Source organism: Prorops nasuta, unplaced genomic scaffold (assembly GCF_024137725.1).
Source record: "Prorops nasuta isolate Cenicafe-Biocafe unplaced genomic scaffold, Cenicafe_Pnas_1.2 PNAS00003, whole genome shotgun sequence".
NCBI classification, from domain to species: domain Eukaryota; kingdom Metazoa; phylum Arthropoda; class Insecta; order Hymenoptera; family Bethylidae; genus Prorops; species Prorops nasuta.
The window spans coordinates 5,825,773-5,849,696 of NW_027116800.1; the positions used below are offsets into that span (position 1 = coordinate 5,825,773).

At 40.2% G+C, this 23,924-nt stretch overlaps 1 protein-coding gene across 1 annotated transcript in view; it reads right to left on the reverse strand.

Moving 5' to 3' along the window:
* LOC136786200 (tyrosine-protein kinase Dnt-like) overlaps nucleotides 1–23,924 on the reverse strand; it is a 70,618-nt gene that overhangs the window by 41,409 nt on the left and 5,285 nt on the right. The window contains exon 2 of the mRNA XM_066747785.1: nucleotides 9,253–9,380. Coding sequence (XP_066603882.1) covers nucleotides 9,253–9,380 — 128 coding nt within the window. The remainder of the gene's footprint in view (nucleotides 1–9,252; nucleotides 9,381–23,924) is intronic.

A 23,924-nucleotide genomic window follows, 5' to 3' on the forward strand; every position in this document is an offset into this window, starting at 1 on the left:
ATATAGTCTTTGATTTGGCCTACCCCGAGCTATATATATATATAGGAGCAGTCAGTTCGGAAGGTTAGAATCTTTGCGGATATTTCACGGAAATTACGGTGGAGTACGTCGAGCGTTGGATTTCTGGCGATTATGGCGTATAATCCGCGGTGAGTGTGTTTGTCAACGTGGAACGCTCTCTCGCCAGTTTCGGCTGTTCCCCGACCAGACGGACCCTACAGCTACGCGGCGAAACAGGCCCGAGAATCCTCGCTAAACTCCAGCCGCTCCCGCCGTCTCGAAAATTCCCTTGGGATTAAACCCTCTTAAAGCTCTAAAAAGAAAATATACCCTAAATGCACTCTTGAGCGTTTTCCTTGAAAATCTTCGATTACAGCAGCACTCCCTATTCTCTCGCGCAGCAACCTTCTTTTTTCCTTTCTTTTTCTTCATTCTTTTCATTCATCTCGTTACTCCAACCAGCAACCTATAAGTAGTTTACTATCGAATGGAAGCGAGAGTCGATGGAAATCTTATTAATCAAACACAGCGAAGCATGTGATTTTTAGAGAAAAAAATCATTTGTAATACGATCCTTCCATGCATCAATTACTTGATTAAATTTAGTAATCATTAAAAACGAGGATTTTATTGAATGTGAAATTTTTGGGATATTGTATATAGCAGATGTTTATTCTTTATCAGAATAATATTAATACGAGGTAGCATTTTAATATTAACAAAAAAAGCAAATAAAATTGAATGTTTCGTGATCATTTTTGCAAAGAATGAGATATTCCTAAATAATTATAGAGCAGGTCAGGATTCTGGTCGTATGGTGGGAATTTACATTATAGTCTAGGAATATACACAGCTAAAGATTCAATATAGTAGATAAATAAACAAAAACTGAAGAAATAATATTTTCTGTAAGGGATGAAAATCATATTAATGGTTAATAGTGCAGCACTCTGGTGGGAATTTGCATTATAATCTAGGAACAAACAACGGCAAGGTATACATTTCTAAATAAATAAGTAAGAAGAAATTGAAGAAACGAAATTTTGTGTAAGGGATAGAAACGATATTAGTGGTTAGGATTGCGGTACTTTGGTGTTTGGTGGGAATTTGCCTTATAATCTAGGAGCAGACACAGGCAGTAAGTGGTGTAAGTGAGTGACTGGTCGGTAGGAGTCAGAGGCCTTAGTGGTGTCGGGTGTAGCGTGGTCCTGATACCGGCTGTTATCCGAAACACGGGGCTTGTTATCCCACAGGACTTACCATACGGGAGAGCCTTGCGCCAGACCGCAGCGGGAACGTTTGGGCCGGCTGCCATGCCGCCACCGCCGCACGCCGCTCGGTACTCGGTGGATTACGCTAGTGGCGGACATTAATCACCTACCGTCACAGGCCGTTGATCTCAGTGAATTTGCAATTAATTCCAAATTGCTGTCATCGTTATAAGGCTACCCGTGATCACCGTCTACACAAAGATCATCGTCCGCTCGCGCTTAAACCCAGCCTCCAATATTACGTACCGTAATTGTAGCCGGAACTTGCAATAATTGACTACACGGAAACTATATAGCTACGCGTCGACACTCGACCTCTGCATTTCCGTCAATTTTCTCAATTATAACCTTCGAGATCAACACGGTTCTCCATGTACAGTCAATTTTTCATCCTTCGGTACAGTAACTATATATATATGCACGAAAACAGATATTCGCAACAATATAGTCGTGCAATTCTTTATAAAACTAACAAATTGACAGGGTCGTAATGAGAGGAGACAGTTAACGTTATAACGTTGCGAAATTGAATGGGCTTCTTCAAATGTAAATATATTTATAAAAAATAATTGCTTCTGGAATTTTTTTTTAATCGATTCGACTGAAATCTGCTACGAGATACTCGATTCATGCAACACCATTAAATCAAATACCATTCTTCGCGTTACATACAACCAACCTTTCACTTATCGTTATAGTTCCGTTAATTCTTGGCAAACCCATAAAATGTCTCGTAAAACTACTGGCCAAGGGCATAACAAACGAGGCTATTAACCTAACCTAGAATTTACCCAATTTCAAGATAGCTCTATTCAGCGTTTCCAATTATCCTGACGCACGAGGCTTCTCCATCCAGCTACGCACATACGGTGTTGCGCACGTGTTGAATATAATACATATATATATACACGTAGGTATATCTATAAGTGTGTGGGGGGAGGTAGAGCGATCAGAAAGCGAGGGATAGTTTCCGATGGGTCATCAGGCACGTCGAACAGCGCGGAGGAGATAAGACAAGAGTGACAGGCCGCCGCAAAGGCTTGGTGGACAATGAAATTTGAGGCTTCGTTCGGCCTCTGCGTAGAGACACGCTGCAGTAATATCTTTTTTAGCGAAAGTACGCCCCATCGAATTCCCATCGGTCCCGAGAGGCCGACGGTATTACAAGTAATTGTCGCCCTGGGGTGGTCGCAGCTACCCCCAACCCCTATACATATATATATGTAGGAGAGACCCGGGGCAACTCCTCCGTTTCTGGCTCGGAGACACTAAAGGGGACCGCAGGAAAGCGGAAAGGGTGAAAGGCTAGGCCGATTTAGGGAGACGAATGCCGAGTTGAAGGAGTATAGGAGAAAAAAAGAAATAAAACTCTTGGCGACAAAACCAGATTGAAATGGCACGCGATATTTTTCCTAAGAAGAGTATAACGAGGCAGCTATTTATTTATGGGATCAAATAGCTATATATAGATATATATATATACATACAGTAATATATAAATTAAGTAACGATGATCCGAAAAAGAGATACATATATATATATATATATATATATATTGAAGAGAGAAGAGAATTATCCCCCAGGAAGAAGGGATGATTGTGCAAGTTTTCGCAAATTTGGTCAGTGGAAGGGGGTATATAGGGGTGGAAGCAGGATAGAAGAAAAACAGAGTTGAAACGTCGAGGCTGCTCTGCAGTGGTTGCTGTAAAGACAGGAAGCGAGATCTACTTGGGTGAGGGGGTAAGTTGCAGCAATTCGAGTCACCCTGACGTTGCCGTCGGCAGCGAAGAGCCGGAGGGAAAAAGTAGCGAGAAACTTTCGCCTAACAAGTGGATGATTCACAAATCATCCCCAATTTCGCGAACACCCCTACGCCAATGAGAAACTTCGTTCCAGTCTATATCCCGCCCGTAGCACCAATAACTTCTCTCGCGTCGTTCTTATCCCGACAGATTGAAAGCGAAAAATCTCTAAAAATGCCAATTCCGCCCCCTCCGGAGTCTTCCAACTATATATACCAATGAAGAATTATTTTTCTTATCGGCTGATAAGAAATAATTCCATCTTTCTAACGACTCTCCCCTTTATTTACAGATCCTTCCGTATATATGTGTAATAATGCAGCATGTATGTATCTGGTATATCTAAATGTGAAATAAAAATTACGTGCGACAACGCCCTTTGCGCAAATCGCAGTTTATTCCATCGAGGGTTGGCTGGTAGATACTATCATCGATAAGGAGAGAAATGAAAGTGTCATGACTCATCCGCGTGTCGTACCATCGAGTATCCCCGTTCGCAGATCGTCGGATTAGCTGAGAACATTAATGATGGAGAGAGAGAGAGAGAGAGAGAGGGTATCTGGTTAGCCATCTTCGTTCTCATAACTATTGGATGCAGATATATACATTATATATATACTACATACAATGTAGAATAGTATTGTGACTCATGTCTGGAAGCTGTAGGGTAGAAAATACGAGTTTTCTCTCCTGGTCTGTGACGAATTTCCATGTAAATGGGGTTATATACATGTGCCAACGCGATACGCTAACGTAATTAACAGAATCTTTGCGTAAAAAAGGGGTAAAAAGCTTGGGAGAAACGTGGAAAAGAAACGAACGCTATATATGTATACACGATTCGTAACAGGGCAATTAAACCTACGCTGCTGTTACATATTTTACACATTTACATATATAATTACAGATTCTTATCAGCCGGAGCACGCCACAGGAAATATACGTTTAATCACCGTCGATTCTTGGATAAATGCCTGTATACTTTTGCTCGTGATAATCGGTAAAGGAGACACGAGAAACGTTCAGAAATGTATGTAGCGAGGATAAATTGGGCGATCGAGGGAATCTCTAAAATCGATGTGACACACACATATATAAATACACATATATATAATACAGTGAGAGCATTGATATAGTTACAAAGCAAATGTAACGATCGATAGATAATTTTGATTGGCTTTTGTGTGGTCCAAAGGGGTGTAACTAGGGAAACGGGTGGAAATTTAGCAGCTCGGATCAAACGTATATGGATGGATAAGAGGATGAGGATGAGGGAAGGAAAGGGAAGGGAAGGGAAGAGGCACGTCTAGTTTCCCTCTATTTGCAAGAGATTTCCGTATAGATGAACGGATAAACAGGAGGATATACACTCGTAATTGGGGTCAGTCACCATTTCGTGGAAGATGCAGCCACGATACGATATGCTATAGCTATTCGCTCGATTGCGATTCAACTGCACGACCTCTTCCATCCAACTGCGACACATATCAACCCTTTCAATTCTTTTTATCCCTTCCTCTTGCAGTTACCTCCACTTTTCGTTCCATTTACCCGCAGCAATCCTCTTTTAACGTTCTCTCAAACTACTTAGCTCTCTTTCACTCGGTGGATATAACCTTTCTTTTCTTTTTACTCTGCTTTATACGATTTTTTCAAAGTCTATCTATATATGTCTATCTCACTCGTCATTTATTTAGAAATTGTTATTCCTCCATGAATTTCTTTAAGTATGAGAATAATTATAGCGAGGAAAATTGCAGGAGACTATATATAGTTTAATAGTATTTTGATTGTCGAATTAAAAGGAACGAGCCTTTTTATACCTATAGTTTTCTGACTCCGTAGATATAACCATTCACTTCTTTTCAATGTACTTGTATAATTGTTTCAAAATTTATCTATATATCTGTCTATTTAACTCGTCATTTATTTATAAATTATTATTCCTCGATAAAAATTTTATTGTCATATAGATAGAGAGGTATGAATAAGCAGTGAGAAAAATTGGCGATTAGGTTTCAATAGTATTCTGATTGGGGAATTAAAAGGAATGAGCGATTAATGAGAGGAAGAGAGAAAGGATGGAGCAATCAATTAGGTAATCAGGCGCTATCCTGTAATTTCGCTGCGGAATCAGATTTGTCGTCGAAGAAAATTTCCTATTCAATTAAGCGCAGGATCCTTGTTTGATTACAACGTGGCAAATCCGCGTCTCTGGCACAAGTTCTCTTTGACGTTTATTCCTGTTCTTCACTCGTTTGGAAGTTTTTAGCTTCGCTGTCGGGTATGTGCGATAGGTGCATGATGGTGCGACCAAGAAACAGATAGGAGCTAGGGAAAGGCAGCCCCGCAGTGATCACAGCTCCGAAGAGATTTCCCGCTTAACGAACCCGCGGAGAAATCCAGGAGATAACGGGAAATGGAAAATGTTCCCGTGGGAAAGGCTGAGGACGCCGCGCGCGTTGCTCCCGCAACGACCGTTCACTCTACCTTCCCATTCATTCCCTCTTTCTCGACTGCTTCTTTTCACTCCAGACTCTCTACTCGTGTCTACCTAAAACTCTCAGAATCTTTACGTACGAGGTGTCCGGCTCATTCGTGACAAACCGATAAATTTATATATAGATATGCCGAAGGGCTTTCAGAAGAAAATTCTTCCGTCATTTTTTTTATACAGTATTTGAACATTCTTCACTTTGAAAATTAAATCCTATTGGCAAGTTATATTTTTTGTGTGCATATTCCTACACAGTTATATTATAGGGTTAGATTTTTTTTTGAATTAGATATTTGCATTAAAAAGGATCAATTAATCACACAACTACATGTAAACAAATTTTTTTTCTTGATTTAGGAGTCTATCATATTTACTATATGCTCTTGATGTTACTGAGTTCGAATGTAAGGTTTATTTTCCGCCATCAAAACAGAATCTTACCACACCCTGAAAAACTTATAATTGAATTGATTTTACCTGTTTAATTCTAGGAAGGAGATTGTAATATGATATCCGAAGTTCTTTAACAAAATAACTCTGTAATCGATAACCCTATAACCCCATGACTCAATGTACAATCAGCTCCGATAACCGTGTGTCAGACATTTAACGTGATATGTACGTTAAGGTAATAATGGTATAACTTTGAACACTACATTTTCTCATACAATTTTTATTATGTCTCAAACGTTATATGGTTTACGTACTAAAAATACATTTACTATAAAAATCTATATATTTTTATGATTACTCAACCAATGCTGGTTTTTCAGATCGTTGTACCGCCGAACATTAGTGTATAACTTTGAACACTAGATTTTCTCATACAATTTTTATTATGTCTCAAACGCCACATGGTTTACGTACTAAAAATACATTTGCTATAAAAATTTTTATATTTTTATGTTTACTTAACCAATGCTGATTTTGCAAATCATTGTATAGTCGACATTAGTGTACCTGACAAATACGTTTAGAGATTAGGTTGAATGTCCAACGTATGTATGTATTCATGATTATCATTGTCCTACAGGAGTGAGAATTTATCTTAATGTATTATGCCTACCATTAGCACCATCTATCGATGTCCTTTGTCATTTTATATAAGTTACGGTTAAACAATCTCACCCTGTGACATTCACATCAATATACAAGAAACCAATAGGAGAAGGTCACGTGATAATCTACCAATAGAAAGTCTCGAATAAAATAACGTTTAACGTTTGACAACTTTTTAATGAAGAGGAAAAACAAAAAATGGTATAGGAACTTTCTTCCTAAAATCACTCACTGTAAACGATAATTTGGTTGGTAAAAAAATTTATCGGACACCCTGTACATCCTCTTAAGACAATCACAATAGATCGTCGCGTCTCACCCGAAAACATATCAGTCATATAACGACCGTCCAATCGACGACAGACCAAACTAATTGAGCATGGAATAAAACGTAAAAATTCCAGTTTAATTTGCCACAGTGTACCCAGTTTCCAATTAAGACTCTCAACTGCTATTTTAAACAAGTTTTATAATTGCGCTTATAATTCTATTAGTGTTAAGCACGTCGACTAGAAATTGCAGCGTTAATCGAAAGCCTGACGAGAAATGAGAAATTTGTTGAAGGCAGATTTGACGCTGGTATAGAGGGGCAAAAATCTCGAGGTCCTTGTAGAATTTCGTTCCCGGCCTAATATTACGTTAATGGTAAACATAATAATTTCCGAAAGACGGGAGAAGAAAGTTTGCGCTTAGTCGAGCGGGAAACGGGAGGCGTTGCGTAGGTGGGGTCGATTTCCTTGTCTCTTAACGTCGAATCGAGGGATCCGGTAGACTTTTCGCGTTCGTTGGTCCAGGAGAGCTTTGGGAGGGGGTACGTGTTGCCCGACAGCGTTTCCTTGGTGACCGAGAGGGAGCATGAACGGAACCGGAGTCACGCGCTTTAACCAACCGAGTACCGACGATTCTATACCTGATCCTCCCCACAACATCGTTTGTTTGTATTTCATATTGATAGAGTATTGAAATAGCCCTCGTGTAGCCAATATCTCTCTACTCCATCCACCTATATGTATATACATATATATCCATTTTCTCTCTCTGTCTCGTCTGTATATTCCTCTGTTTACCCCCCCCCCCCTTTATATATATATCTTGAACCGTATATACACGCGCACCCACTTAATTCTGGCCAACTTATCTCCGTAAACCTCCGTGATGGAAACTGTCCACACATAAAGAGGGCTCCTGTTGTGGCTCGACTACGCGTTTACTTTGTTCCGCATTGTTGCGCCTCGTATTGGCCAAATCCTGTAGTTTCTCTCTCCTGGCCAATACTACAAATATATATCTCATAGCGCGAAGATCCTCTATATATATAGGTATATACCATTTATCTTGACTCGTAAACAGCTCGTGGCATTAAGATCGATTTAAAATCATACTGGTTCACCCTACCGTATATAATCCTGCAAATCGCATATTTGTCTTCCGGTGCACGAATGTTTTCAATGGTGCATGTATTATTCGCTGGAACATGCAGGACGTTCGGATAAAACATCCCGTTTCACGGATACATTTATTATTTGCTTCAACAATAATACCGAGTATATACCTGCATACGCGTGCATGCAGAGAAAAATCCAACGAGTTTCTATATTTATTCGAGTTTACAAGAATTTACATGGATATTTTTCAAATTTTTTACTTTAACGTTAGAAAAACGTATTCGTTAATATTGGATTTTCCAAACGAACATTTTTCTGCTATTGTTTGGCTTTTCAAGGAACTATATTTACAATATTGCAGTTTCGTTTCGAAATTTATCAAAATTAAATTTCCACGGATGTTAGTTTATTTTGTGGAATATATACTAAACACTTAGTTGTATATACGCAAATAATTAATAAGCACCACATGCAATTTGTTACAATCGACACCACACAGGGGTCTCAATTGTGTAACACACCGATTTTCAATAGTAAAATGTGCATAATTCCCATAGTACGCGAATAAAAAAGTATAGTTGAAGATACTTCAATAAACGGAGTATATTATCTAAACGTTAACCTGCATAAAAAATGAAATTTATTATAAATAATCAAAATAACAACCTTTGACTGCTTTATAAAATAAAATATTTTTATTTCTTGTAACATTTGATCATTTACTTGATCAGAAGGATAATTGTTGCAATATATAATGAATTATTGATGGTACGATAGATACATTTATGATTTTCCTATTCAATTAACATGGTACAATCGACATCAGTTTGCTTGTTTCAATTGACCCCAAAAGTTCCAAATTACACACTGCGTAGTAAAATTTCGCCAAGATAATTTCATATTTAATAATCGTTCGATCTTAAAAAATTTACCTAAAGAAATGACGATTTCATTCATGTATTGAATTGTAATATTTATACAATAGTAACCGAGCAATTTAAAGTTAAAGAACAAGTGAAATAACTAAAAAAAAGTGGAAAAAACTCTGATTTTCTCATTTCTACAAACAGTGGCTTAGCATTGGTAGCCCTAAACTATTACAACTACAGCCTCTTGTCTGGTATTCTAGAAAGGTACTAAACGATTTTAATTTTTATTAACGGACGGAACCACAAATATTTGAATGTTACAATTGTGTCCCCGGTCTCCCATATACATATATATATTTATATACATACCGGTGTTCCAAGGAGGCTCTGCCAGGAGAATTCGAGGTCCGCTATATTGGCCTTTACGGGGACAACAAAGTTCATCGCGTATGTGTTGACCACACCGTCCTTGACGTAGTAGAGTTCAGCTTCGACGCCTGAAAATAAAATAGAGTCGATATATCGAGCGGTCGATCAATTATGAAAAAAAGCAGGGTCGCCATGAGCGAAGTTAGCAGCCGGCTGAAGGTTCCCCTCCGTTTTCTCTCTCTCTATATATGAATAGCCCGTGAAGTCCGTGCAACACCGTATATGTACGGTTGCTTCGCGTAGAGCCATGGCCACGGCCACGACCACGACCACGCAGGGACGGTCATAGTCTGCACCCGAGGACATTGACCAGACTATCTATTATCCCTCAACTTTATAAATTTTTTCCACAACTACAGCGAAAAATAGACCCTCTGCAAAATTAAGCCTCTGGAAAAACTACACGGATAGATTTGCATTTTTTATAAATACTCGAATCGAGAAAAAAGGAGAAATTACTACTGAAAAATGCATTTACCCTGGGTTATATAATAACAATATAATACTGTGTCACTTTCTACGAGGATTCCAAGTATAATTTCACGTCATACATATATATATAAAGGTTAAAAAATCTGCATATTCCAGCTCCTATCTTTTTCTCAAAGAGAGAACAGTTTTTCCCATCCCTTTCTCTCCGCGAGATAGAGGATTATCACCGTTATATTTACTGCTCGAAGAAATCGTGCCTGGTGGATATCTTTCAGGAAATAAGCGGGGAAAGCCGCAGACGGATTTTATAATGCGAATCTTTTCTCATCTCTCTCTCTCTCTTTCTCTCTCTCTCTCTCGTTTTCTCTCACAGTGCCTGGATCATGATCTGAAAATTCTACCACCCGGTACTCGTACCGCGCTCGAGAGGGAAAGAGTGAGATAGGGAGGGAGGGGGAAGGGGTGGGGATCTGGTTCCATCGAAAATCCCATAGACAAGGATAGGTACACGCGGATCTGAATTTCCTTGGGCGATCGGAGCGTCATTCGTCCGCCTTCACGTATGACTACGCAATTCGATATCACCCTGGCAAACGCTCCGCCAGAGATATTTCTGCGTATTCCGCTTACAACGCTCGCTAGCACATAGGTATATAGGTATAGGTATAGGTATACCACCCGCCTCCTCGCTTCTCCTTCCACGATAAAATATCTTCGACGCCAGAATATATTTCGAGAATCACGGAACACCTTCGAGCCAGACACTGAATTATGCCCAGTGATATTCTAACACGCGCGACGTATCTTATATTTCTCCCCATCAAAATCCATCCACATTTATTATCTCTGCACGATGAATAAACGATCGAAAATTTTTGCCAAATTGATTAATTCACCGAGAAATGATGAAACTATTTTTTAATCACTGATGCAGCTTTAAATTTATACTTGTTTATATATATATATATATATATATATATGGTATACTGACAAAGTTTTTATACTGTATTGTTATACTTCCCCCTCCATCTCATTCGAGTGGTTTACCAGAAACCTGTACGACGCAGTCTGGCTGTGCAGAGTGGATTGAAAAGGCAAGCCAGCCGCAACGAGTACTTTTACTACTGCTTCCCCGCACTTGAATCTTAGAGTATACTAATAATAATATAAAGTTTTGCGTGTAGCATCGAGTTTACAATCCTCCGATTGTAAATTACAAATTTTCTTAAAATATCTAGGTAGAATAAAATTCGACGAGTGTAGAATGGATTTTATTGAAAGGAAACTGGCGAGTCAATGGTGAATGAGGGATGTGTCTATATATATCACAGGAGTTTTTTGTGACCATAGAGTCTTATGATAAGAAGGACAAGAAAAGGAATAAGAGAGAAACCGATAAGGACGGTTCATGCAGCGCGGAAGGGGGGGGGGGGAGGGGAGACAATCTGAACGTCTATACATATATATATATATATATATAGAAAATCGAATTAATCCCTCTTGGCTGGTTGGACTGGTAAATTCTCGCCAAGTGGTAAGTGAAATACCGTGTCTTTCCGAAGGAAGCGTGTTACTATTGCAGAGAGGTCAGATTCGCGTAAAACAACTACAAATCGGCTTTAAATCCCACGGTCGAAATCCTAACCTCTACACAAAGGAGTCGGCTTACCCCCGGAAGCTTTCGCGGATGAAAGGCGGAATCGAGCCAGACGCGTATACACATAGCTCGATATATACTACTTACCCTTTTAAGGGGGACTCCACTGAAAAATTACACGACCAATCTACATCGACGCTTTTTGTACACGCAACAACGCGTGTTTAACCAACTCCCCCCTCCCCCCTTATATTCCTCCAAATGTGAATATTTTCGTTTTATATTAGCAAGCGCCTTTTATTCTTTTAACTGAATTATATTGTCAGCCAAACTAATATATTATCCTCTTCATAGAGCATAGTCACGTGAAAGCGTGCATTCCACTCCAGCACTGTCGCATTCCTTCACTCTAAAATTCAGTTTTACGAGGAACACACGCGTCAATTAACTCTTTAATACATCTTTATCGACGTATGCAAATTACGCTGCATGGATAAATATTATCCGTCACCTTATCGAGGGTATGGAATGGTGGAATGGAAACTAAACTGCAGATATAGGAATGCGGTTCACGTAAAGTAAGGAGACCTTTGGTCATATATTTAACCGATGCGCAAGCTTCCATGCTTCAGAGCCGAGCTCTGAATCACCTGTATCTATACGTATGTAGCTTTGCCACATGGGTAAAGGGGGGGGGGGATGGAGTATTTGTGATCCTCCACACTTGCACCACGCGCATTGAATGTAACGCGATAGTGCAGGATTCCCAGGGAGGAAATATTTCAGTGAGATAAATCTTGGACGATGCCTCCACCTCGTACGTGTAACAAACTTGGTTGGATTAAGTTTTGGTTTGCGATAACACGCCCTGCGGCCCTAGGATGAACCTGGATGAATGAGCTGTGCTAGCAGCAGCGTTGCAAGACTTTGCGGCCCTCCCGCTCCCGCATGCATCATTAGGTCGAAACAAGAGGCGAGCTTTGCGCTTTTGATTGATCACCGGCATCATATTTAAATTATTTGTAAACTCGTTTGATACATTGTTACGTGAATTTGTTGCTGACTTCCTCAACAGGCGTGTAATTTCATATCGTGTGGTAAAATTAATAACGCCGTCTCTCTCTCTCTCTCTCTCTCTCTCGCTTTATTAACCGAGCATATCTATACTAGGAAACACCGTGTACCATTTAATGAAATTAATTGGATTCAAAGTGCAAAACAACTCTATACTTCCAACTAGCTTTCAATTATATATATACCTACATACCATTGAATATAACGCTGTAGAGTGTTTTTTGTTATAGAATATATTCCATATTGGAGAAGAGAGAAAATTATTGATAGTAATGACATTGGGATTTGGTAATTGGTATGGATCATGGATGGGTTTTGCGGTAGAAAATTTTCCTATATATATACATGGACTAATAAAATCTTGGTGGACTTTGCGATAAGCATTGGGGTTCCGGAAGGTCACAAAACGATCTATCAATTTAGCCTTAAGACACGGGAGAGTAAGTAGGCAAAGGAAGAGAACTTTGGTCCTGTGGGATTTGAGGGGAGGTTACGTAGCAGGAAGATGGGTTATAGATTCCTCTCTTGCAAGAGCCGCTGGTCTTGCCGAGCGAGTGTGCAGTGCCTGTTCTCCAACGGTGCTAAGTAGAAAATCGTGTCTGGCATATGAACGGCCAGCCACGTCTTCGAATGGCTGCAGTCGACTGCTAATGCTGGGTGTGGCTGCACCTTAAACGTATTCCTCCTATGGCCTGCCATCTTCCAACCTTCCAAGTGTTCCAACTAGTCTACCACCACGCCACCACTTCTCTCTCTCTCTCTCTCTCCTTAAACTTTACCGCGAATCTTTTCCCATCTATACGTGCAACGACTACCTTTCATTCCAATGCTTACCATCATCATCACCTTACATTACACTCAAACACGATTGAAAATCTCCAACACACTCTAAAACTATCGTTCCAATCGACATTAATACGATAAACATTTATCGATTTAATTTGACAAAAAGCTTCGCTCGATCCACAAAGAATTTCTTCGGTCTGGGCAGAAAAAAAGCAATGGTTTCTGTCTATACATGATTATATATATAAAAGAGAGATATAGCACAGCGTGTTTGCCTATAACAGGATTAACATAGGAATTGATTTTTAGGAAAGCTGAAAGGGACTCGATAGAAAGTTTATCGCGAGCACAGGATGCACAGGTTGGGGTTGTGATTGTTTTCTAACGTGGGGGTGGAGGCGGGGAACGCCTCGCTCGCGACAAACAAATTCATCAGTATTATCCCGACGATCATGACTGGGACGAGCGATTTAACGAAAATCTCGTAGCGGGAATGCGCAGCGCGAGATAGAATTAGCATGGGGATTGACGTTGTATCGCAGCCTGATGCGACGTCAAATTGAATTTGAAATGCTCGTGTATGGGTAATCGTCTCTGCCAGGCCAGGACTCGACTCGACTCGACTCGACTCGCGTGTCTGCATGGCGTGTGCGTGCACGTTGTGCTTAGTTAATGGAACACACGCTTTAGACAAAATTTACATGGAGAATGACACGTATCCAGCGCGCAGACAAATGTTTCATGCGTGACCAGTTCGGTGATGAATACTCCACTAGTTGTTTTTTTAGGATCCTTCCTATTTATTTTCCCATGCACCCTACTATCTATAGTAATTTTTTTAAAACGCGAGAAGTTCTATTATCGTGATAATTAATCGACCTCCTTACTTAAATTAGAAGGATTGTATGCTCGGCGTGGAGCTCCAGTATTGAAATGATTCGCCTGCGAAGAGGACTCGCTGGACCGTTCGCTTCTACGTGCTTGTGTAAACGCCTAAGTACGTGGCAATCAAAGCGGTAAGACGGTGTTTCCATCCCTTTTGCGAGCAAAGGGAACTAGAGAGAGAGAGAGACGGTGTTTCAAAGCTAGCGTGGACCCAGAGTTTCGATCAGGGTCAGGAGCTAAGGTAAACACATTAAGGATACAAGATTCTGTAGGAAACACATCCTGCCCTTAGGGAGAAACTTGGGATGCGGTCGACTAGGACGGAAATTCGAACGTCTGTCTGTTAAATCGACGGAGTAGAAAGGACAAAATGGTATAAGAGGGGAGCATTTTTCCTCTTTCTCTCCTCCCCCTCATCCACGCATAAGACGTTCTCGTGCGAAATTATTTATATAGACGCCTCGTGAAAATTAGTCAATTCGAGAAGTGTAATTTTCGCAGATCCTTCGCAAGCCTGCATGTCTCGTATATACCGAGAGAGACTGAGACACGCCTCACCCATTTAACTTGGTCAATCGCATCCTCCATTTTATCCAAGAGAGACACCGACCTCTGAAACTTGCCTCATTTCTAGCAGGCAGATTTCGTCCGAGCTTCCGAGAGTCAACGCGAGACAATGGAAGCCCCATAAAAATCGATATTCCACGCAATATCCGAATCTCAAAGCTGCCAACTTCGTTTCCGGGAATTACTTCGTTATGGAATATATATATATATATATATGTGCGAGCTGCAATATAAACTCCTTCAATTTCCACAATCATTTCCTTCAACGAGTCTCCCGTTAAATTGGGTAAATAACCTCCGAATTTGCATACCGGTTTCTCCATTGCACGCGTGCAGGGACCCGACGGGGCCGCAGTGTCGCCGTTCTGCCGGACGAGCGAGTGGAATAATCGAGCATTCGACGGACGAGAGAGTGAAACTCTTTTGTCTCGCACTGAGAGAAAGTTTGTCTCTGGCCATTTTGGGACAGGTATACGTACGACACGAGACCTTTGCTTTTTCATACGGCCCTTATTTGGCTCGTGTCATTTATCGCGCGGTGGGTTGGCTAGCGCGCGCCTTCTCGACGCCATATGGAATTCCGTGGAAGTCATTTATTCGTCCTCGGTCTGTGGGTGGAGCGCCACGTCACGCTGGCTCCGTCGAATTTGCAATAAAGAAGATAGATGCGACGGAAGGAATATCGCCGAGAGCTAATCTTATACTTTTCCACTCTCCACGGATCTTTCTCTCTTACACGCACACACACACATACACACACATATATGCTTTCTCTCGTTCTCTCTCCATGTATATATATATAGTATATCTATCTCTTACCCCTCATTCGTTATTCATTAACGTCCAGCTTCCATCCTCAGCTACCACACACACACAAACACTAACACGCGGGTAAAAATTTTTCCATTTCTCCTGAAAATCGAGCAATCCTTGCCGGGAGGTAAGAGGAATTTATCGATAAGCCAAATTGAGAGCAAAAAATGTAGCGCGTTGAAACGGCAAAATGGGATAGCTAGGTGATATTATTGTAGGATGAGGAAGGAGAATCATTTGGGAGTATCGCGCGTTTGAACTTTTATCCAAAATGTGAGGGAGGGTCAAGGCTCGTGGCATTTCCTGCATTTAAATGTCATTTCCTCGCTCATTTTCATGAGCTTTGGGAAAGTTTCGGGCGAGCCTGGCTTATTTTGGTAGTGAGTGTGCTCTCAAAGTGGTCCATTTGGAAGGTTCTATTCAGTGGGACTCCTGTCAGCGGTCCTAAACAAGAAAGACGGAGATGAGCGGGGGAAGGTAAAAGAGGATAGAAGCATCGCTGGCACAAGGCAACCTTACTTTTCGTAAATTATCTCGACGGTTGCCGCTGGCTACTTTTCTCCCAAAATTATCCACACTCATCCAACCAACGCGCCAGAGAGAGAGAGAGAGAGAGAGAGAGAGAGAGCAGTTTACTTTGCGCGCAGCCATCCTGTTTCCTCCCCTTCTCTAGTTTCTCCCCTCTTTCTCCCTCCCCTCACCCCCACGTGCCCCTTTCGGATCCTCCTCCATCAGGTGCTCAACACACAGTTTCGTAAGTCGCGCGGAACGCTGGCTTCTCGGATCGTTCGTGGAAGGAATAAAAAGAATTGGCTTGGCTGCTCGAATGCGCGCGCGGAGGAGGATCGTCGATGGGAAAGAGGAAAATAACGTCGATGAAAGAAGCCCCGGTGAAATGGAGAGAAAGGAAATATAAGGAAGCTAGGGTTTTCAGGTCGTAGAAGCCAAAAGAATAGTGACTCGTAGGATTCGCGAAACAGGATTGCTGCCATGCATGGGCAGCAACAGCAACAGCAGCAGTAGGAGAGAGAAAAAGGGGAAACGTGAGTGAAGTTTACGATACGTGCTCTAGCTCTCGTAGGAGCTGGCCGAGGCGAGCCCAGCAGGAAAATGCAAGGGTGCGGTATCACCCTTAAATACCAACAGGAACAATTATACGGACGAGCTTCTCCGAGGGACAAAAAGCTGGGAAATTACTGAAATCGCGAAAGAAAGTTGCAAGAAAGTGAGACCACTGTTTCTCCGAGTGGGCCACCAAACAGCCTCTCTCTCTCTCTCTCTCTCTCTATATATAGTTAGGGGGATGTTTGTCTTTAATTAAAATCAGTCCCAAACCGTTTCGAGTATACCTTTCAACCCTTTATCACCACCCCCTTCTCTCTGACTCCTCCCTATATATATATACATATATACTCCCCTACCCAGCTTCGTCACTTTGTCGAGTCAAGTTCTTAATATTCAATTATCCCATCTCTGCTTTTAATTTTACCCTGCATCTGCTCTGCAGTCCGTATAATCCAATTTTTTCCACTCTCAACTTTATCCAATTTCGCACGTTTTTCGCAAAATACCCAACCTTCCCCTCCTCCCTATATAATATATAAACGCTTCTATCTCGCAAGATATATACTATTATAACACGATTATTCAACAGTTTTTATTTTGTACTTCTATAGACCTGGCGAACGCCTCGTTATGATATTTCATTAGGGTCCTTTATCGTAGTTTTTATTATAGAGTGCACATTCGTTTGGTAATTTCAGTAGTGGTGAAAGTGTGCGAGAAAGAGGAAATTGTAATTTAACAGGGGTCATCCGACAATGAGCGGAATAAAACCTTCCGATGGATAATGAATTTTGTCGCATCGTTTGGAAGATGATCAATAATTGTATAGGTTTTATCACATCGATATATATATATTTATATATATATCTACAAGTTCCTTTTACAAGTCGGTTTATCAGCGATCGTTAATCGGCGACGAGTGGCACTGAAGTGTCCATTACTATCGTATAGATGTTCTTCCGAGTGTCAGCCACTCACCCCTTCGTCGAAACCTTCTCTCTCTCTCTCTCTCTCTCTCTCTCGCGAACATCCCCTTCTACTCTAGATGTGATCCCACCCCCCGCCCTCCCCCACATCCCGACCATCGCGGATTTAGCGCAACTAGAACTCGATTACTTTCCCCTCGATCTTCCGTTTTACAAGCACTCCTATATAACCCCTCTACAGCCTACCTCGCAACTTCAGCGTCTTTAAAAGCTGTCTGAAACTTACTCGAGAGTAAAAAGAAGAAGCGAAAAATAAACGAGAGAATTAGAGTCGGATAAAAGAGGAACAACAGGTACCGAACGAAAAGAAAACGAAACTACCTCAACATTTTTTTTTACTTTTTTGTTTCTTTCTTTCTTTCTTTAAAAAACGTGAGGAAAAATTGTACGAGATAGTAATTAATTTTAAATTAAACTTTTCTTTCGTGATTTACTACCAGTTATATTCCTATATGGTTCGAGTATAAAAATGGAGAATGTTGTATAGTTTCGTGTATTTGAGAGAGAGAGAAGGTTGCATCGTTATAGAGATCCGAACGAAATCCGAAGAAAAATATGAGGAAAAACGTATGAAAATATAGAACTGGGTGGGGGATAGGGGGGTGGGAGTGGAAATTGGAATTGGGGGGTAAGAGGAAGAAATGAAAGAGCCGGAGGATAGGGAGCTTATCAATTTGCCTGGAGGAAATAATTGACAAGCAGCGGAAGGGTATTTCATCGCCTCGATTTTCAGGTATTTCCTTCTTGCCAAAGCCAGCTCTCGACAAAAACAGCTTTTCACGCCAAGCCGGAAACAATGGAAGCGCACGCAAAAATACGAGATATTAAACGACCAAATCTCCAGTGCAGGGAAATAAAACCTTTTTCGCGATAACAGAGAGAGACAGCTGTATATCATTTTCCTTCTCGACTTCTTTTAATTAAGCCTCATCGTTGATTAAGGACCACACTGTGTTCTTCCCATGCATCCGGTATATATATACCGATAATTACGAAACCTCTGATTTCAATGGAATTTTCAATCAGCCTCGATCGAACCTTTCTCAGAATTCTTCCTACCAAGCTCCTTAATTGCAATTATTAAATAAAAACATACCTAAGAGGAAAATTCATTATTAATTTCATAAATCTACATATTCTTTCAGCGTACTTTCCTTATTCCTCGCTTCGAAGCAATATTAATTCTTCCAAAAGTTCCATCTATATATATATATCAATGTGTATTCTCAAGCACCCTCGAGGAAGCCGCGAAACGATTGGAAAGTTCGCAATTGTTCATTTTCAAAGTTGATTCTTGGCCTGACAGAGTCCTCTCGAGTAAACTGATCGAGGTATACGCAGTATATGTATAGTTAAAATTGAGAATCAACTTCAAAGGTGAAATACATGCAAGTGATACTGCAGGATATAGGGAGGCAACGCATCGGTAAATTGAAAGAGCCACGTACCACCACAGAGACTACTTCAAGACGTTTCCAAGACAAGTCAAGTCGAGGTATGCTATATAACTACCCGATTGGAGAAGTGGTAGGTACCATTTGTGAAAAGCCAAGCTAACGATCCGCAATCTGCACTGGGAATCAGTCATTAAGAATGCAAACTGAGCTCACTCGAAAATAAACCGAGAAATATTTAGCCAGGCCAGGCCAGCCCAGCCCAGCCCCGGAGCTAGTCTTATAACATTAATTCTCGTTGAAAGTTTAATCTTCGTTTGCTTTAATGTTCTGTTCCGATGTTATCAAGATAAATCCTTTGAACGGTGGAGCAGCTATAGAAGAGGATCATCAGTGCATGTGGATGAAATTCAGATGGCGTTTCGTATAAACGCAGACGTTTCCTGTCAGATTTATTTTTATTCAGTTAAAAGACGTGGAAGAGGTGACTCGTAGGGGAAATTGTCGAATGCGATTTATGCTGAGCGGATCCTTTACGTAAACGTCAAGATGGGCTTCAGCTATCCTACTGCCAGTTGCACGTTTCCTTGCAAAAGCATGTGCACCACGCGTCTCCAACTCGTAAAACGCCTTGCCTCCTGATAGATGCTTTAGTGCACAAGCAGGAATCTTTTATACCAATGCCATTTCAATCTCCCAATCTATATTAGCTACTACTTGGCTTTTATACTATTCAACACAATTTTTATTTTTTTACAAAAAATAGTGTACCTTTCATCAACAAATTTTATATAACAAGTTTTGCAATTATTTATCGACGCTTTATTTATTATGAGTATATATCATCAGGGATTGCTGAGGATTTATTTCAATCTCATGCTCAGCTATTATTGGTAAAATAATTAAATGTTGAGCTACGGTGCAAATAAAAATGGATTTTTCACTTCTATGGACAAACAGGCATTAAAGAGACATAGATTCGATGAAATTTTTTCTGCTCGTGTTTCAAAGCGTCCCTCAAGCCTACCGTAGCACTCTTCTGGTTCTCTCTCTCTCTCTCTCTCTCTCTCTCTATCTCTCTCCCTCTCGTGAACCTCGCTCTCTGATTTCATTTAATCAGGTGCTTTTATAGCAGTTCCGCGCATCTGTCTATACTAATTGCTAGTATTTGCAATAATTAATTAAGGAAAATTATTATACCAAAGACAATTAAAAATTTCATCTAGTATATAGGTAGGTACATTGTTCGAAACATGTATTAGGTTAAATTAATATTTGAATGATAAATTTTGCCGAATCTCTCGCATTCGAGAGTTTCTCTCACTCTTTCATCATTAGAGCAATGAGATTGAGAGAGAATTGGTATATTAATACGCGGTTACATGGCACGCGGACTTAAACATTTTGCACATAAAATTTCAAGGTTCGGTGGAAATCTGTGCAAAAACCAGTCGTGTTCGGATGGTGATATATTAAAAAGACGAGAAAATAAAATATCGTAAGGGAGCAGGAATGCTGTTCATAAAAAAAATGCTGCAGGTTCAGGAGAAATTTCCATTGATTACGTTACGATATGGGCGGTATAGGAGTGCCGTGCCTGCAGGCCGATTTTATGCGATAATAGCGTTCGCAGGTACGCTCGTTTTGCAATATGTGCCAACCTATAGGAAAAGACCACACGACAATTTTGTGCTGTGCATTTCGATTTTCACCTCGATGAAAAAAGTGGTCCAGTCGATCCTACCTTTTCGTTTTTTTTTCACTTTTTTTCCTTCCTTTTGTACAATTTGCTCGCCATGCTGCAGTTACCGTTCCTTCTTTCTACTATTTACAATGCATATAACACGTGTGTGCATCCTTCAGTTTCCACGTCGATGCTTTTTTAACAATCCACAGCACAAAGCAAAGCCGATGCATAAACAATACGTTTCCATTCGATGTTGATTTGTCCAAACAATATTTCCCAGGTCAAGCTAGAAATTTCAACACGATCAATTTACTCTATTAATTTTCCTGTAATTTAATGTAATTTACATGTACGATTCACACATGTCAGTTTTAACTTGGTGAAAGAAACGTAATGTACATCTTTGAAAATGAATATACTACTTTTTTTTAACAGCTATCATTTATCTGTATATATTGCTCTCTATATATACGATACCGTTAATCTTCACACGTACACTCTGACAATCTACAATATTACGTGCAGATGTGTGCATAGATTCCCATTCTACACACATACACATAGATACTCAAAAATCAGGATCACAAATAATCTTTCTCTCTCTCTCTCTTTCATTTGTAATTTCAAAATGATCAATTTACACTATTCATTTTCCTGTAAATAATAATGTATAGTTTATATAATACTCACACTTGTTAATATGAGTTTAGTAAAAGAAACGTGTTTGTACATATATTTGAAAATGAAAATATTACAAATCCTTGCTTTTTTGACACAGATATCACTGGTCTGTATAATTTGCACTCTATGATTGTGTTAATCTTCACACGCACACTGACTATTTACAGTGTCACGTACAAACGTGTGAACAGTTTTCAATTCCACACACATTCACGTAGCTACTCAAAAATCAGGATCGTGCGTAATCTCTCACTCTCTCTCTCTCTCTCTTGCAATTCTCGTATATATCGACTATTGTCTTCTTCTCTCTGGATAAATGAAAGCGCTTCGTACGTGATGCGTGCACGTTGCGTTTGGCACGTACCATATGTCACGCTTGAACCGATGAGCCCCTGGAATCGATCGTGGCTTTAAAAAAGCGCCGAAGGACTCGAAACAGAGCAGGGTCCTCGCCATCGAAAAATACCCGGTAAACCTACGAGAATTGTGAATAGTGACGCGCGTTACACATGGACGCTCCAAAATCCTTTCATATTTTACAATATTTCCCGCAGGTGCCCTCCCCCCCCCTCCCCCTGGTCCCCTCAACCCTCATTCGTTTTGCGTATTTTTTAATACAATATGCTATTTTTTCCATAGACATTTTTTTAAATTCAAAACAAAAACTACGTGTTATCTCCTCAAAAATCAGCATATCTTCTCTGCTATCTATATATATAACGATGGATAAACAAGCAAACAGATTTTTGTTTTGTTTCCCTTTATAATGAAGCGCAGTGGAAAAAACAGCATTTATTATCCCCTCGGCGTTTTCCTCGCAAGAAAATTATTTGTACTATGCAGCCGCGTTATCTTTAATTAGAACAATGTTTTCCTACAACTGGTTACCTTCTACGATAACGGTAATAGTGGGAAGACGTTCTCCAACGCTAAATTACAACATAATCGTTGAGAAAATTTCTCTTCTTTTTTTTTTATTTTTCGTTTTTTTTTCATGGCAAATATGAAATGTTAAGGATTGCGAGTTTTAAGAACGAGTCTGTATAAGACGGTATTTCTTTTTCCTTCAAAAAATCTAGAGTGTTCAGCGAGAGAAATGCGGGGCGTATAAATGTAGAAAATCAGGTATTTTACATATATATATATATATATACACATAATAATAACAATAGATACACGTATCGTAACGTCAGGTCAGCATTTGCACGTATATCAATTTCCCGTGTAAAGCGGTGGTCCGGCTCCCATGATTGGATTGCAAATCACCCGCGTACTTGGCGGTCGTTATATTAATCATGGAGCACAACGTTCCGCGCATCAAGTGGACAATTCGTAGAAGTTACCGCGACGAGAGAACCGCACGCACCGATAATAATGGGAATCCGATAAAAATACATGACAATCGGCCGGCGTACCGGGCGAACCATAAAAACCAATGACTTCGGCCCCTTCCGACTGCAATAATTCCATAGAATTCATGTCAAACGCTTAATCAAGAGCCATCGTTACGCGGCTGCGATTCCATAAAACCAATCGCCATGCTTAGGAAAGCAGCGGGAAAAAAGGGGAAATTTTATGATTGGTTGTTGCCGAGGAAACATTACAGCATTAAAATCCTCTAACTATGCTGCAGGGAGAAATTGAGGCAGCGCGATGATGCCAGATTATTGCGCGTTGAATTTATGCGTAATGTATATATATATATATGTGCAGAAAGATAGCTTGTAAAAATTATGGATAAAAATGATTCTCGGTCAGTGTCCATATCAATTTGGAGCGCGTAACTCGTGATATAGGAGGGGAGAGGGGAGGGGCTTTACAGCCAAATTACAGCAGTTCGCCGATGGGCAGATCCGTCCAGACGATAACGTAAACTGCCATGGTTTATGACCCAGCAGGTTCTTCCCGCCACGCATATGCGTCCGTTTACGTAAGCACGCACACACAGCGTAGTAAGCGCGACAATATATAGGCTAGAACGGTGTGTCGAGGGTTCCCAACACTACACAACCTTCGACCCTTTAACATCCACTTATTGCAGAGCCTTTAATCCATCGATAAAGGATTAATTAATACATCCTTCGCGTAATTGGCACACGTCCACCATATTTACTTGTACACACGCGTGACAAAACAGTTTATACTTTCGTGCTAAATACTTTATTTTAAGTGTTTACCCTATAACACTCTGCTTAATTGAGACTATAATGACGCAGCAAAGTTTTTATGAAGGAATTCGAATATTATGATTATCGTTGTTAATTAGGCTATGCAAACGTTAATTGTTTATAAAAAATTATATTGCGGTATAATATTACACTAGCCATATTTTTCTCGTTAAATATAATTCATAATTATGCATATATATAGGGTGTAATTTGTAATTTGGTAGAGTCGTGTTGGAGCTGGTTGTAATCGTAAATACAAATACATTGTAAGCGTATATAAAGTTTGAGAATAATTATACGTTAGTGCGTTGCTTGGAGAGCACACGTGGTTAAATGGTTTCGGGATACAAATGCAAAGAGCAGCTGCAGTGCTGTTTCATATTAAGAGGTAAAGTATATATGCCATTGCGTTATCGTTAGTCGTGCGGTGCTGGTTAAAGTTTCGTTTGCTTCGGGTCCACGAAGAACTTTTCAATA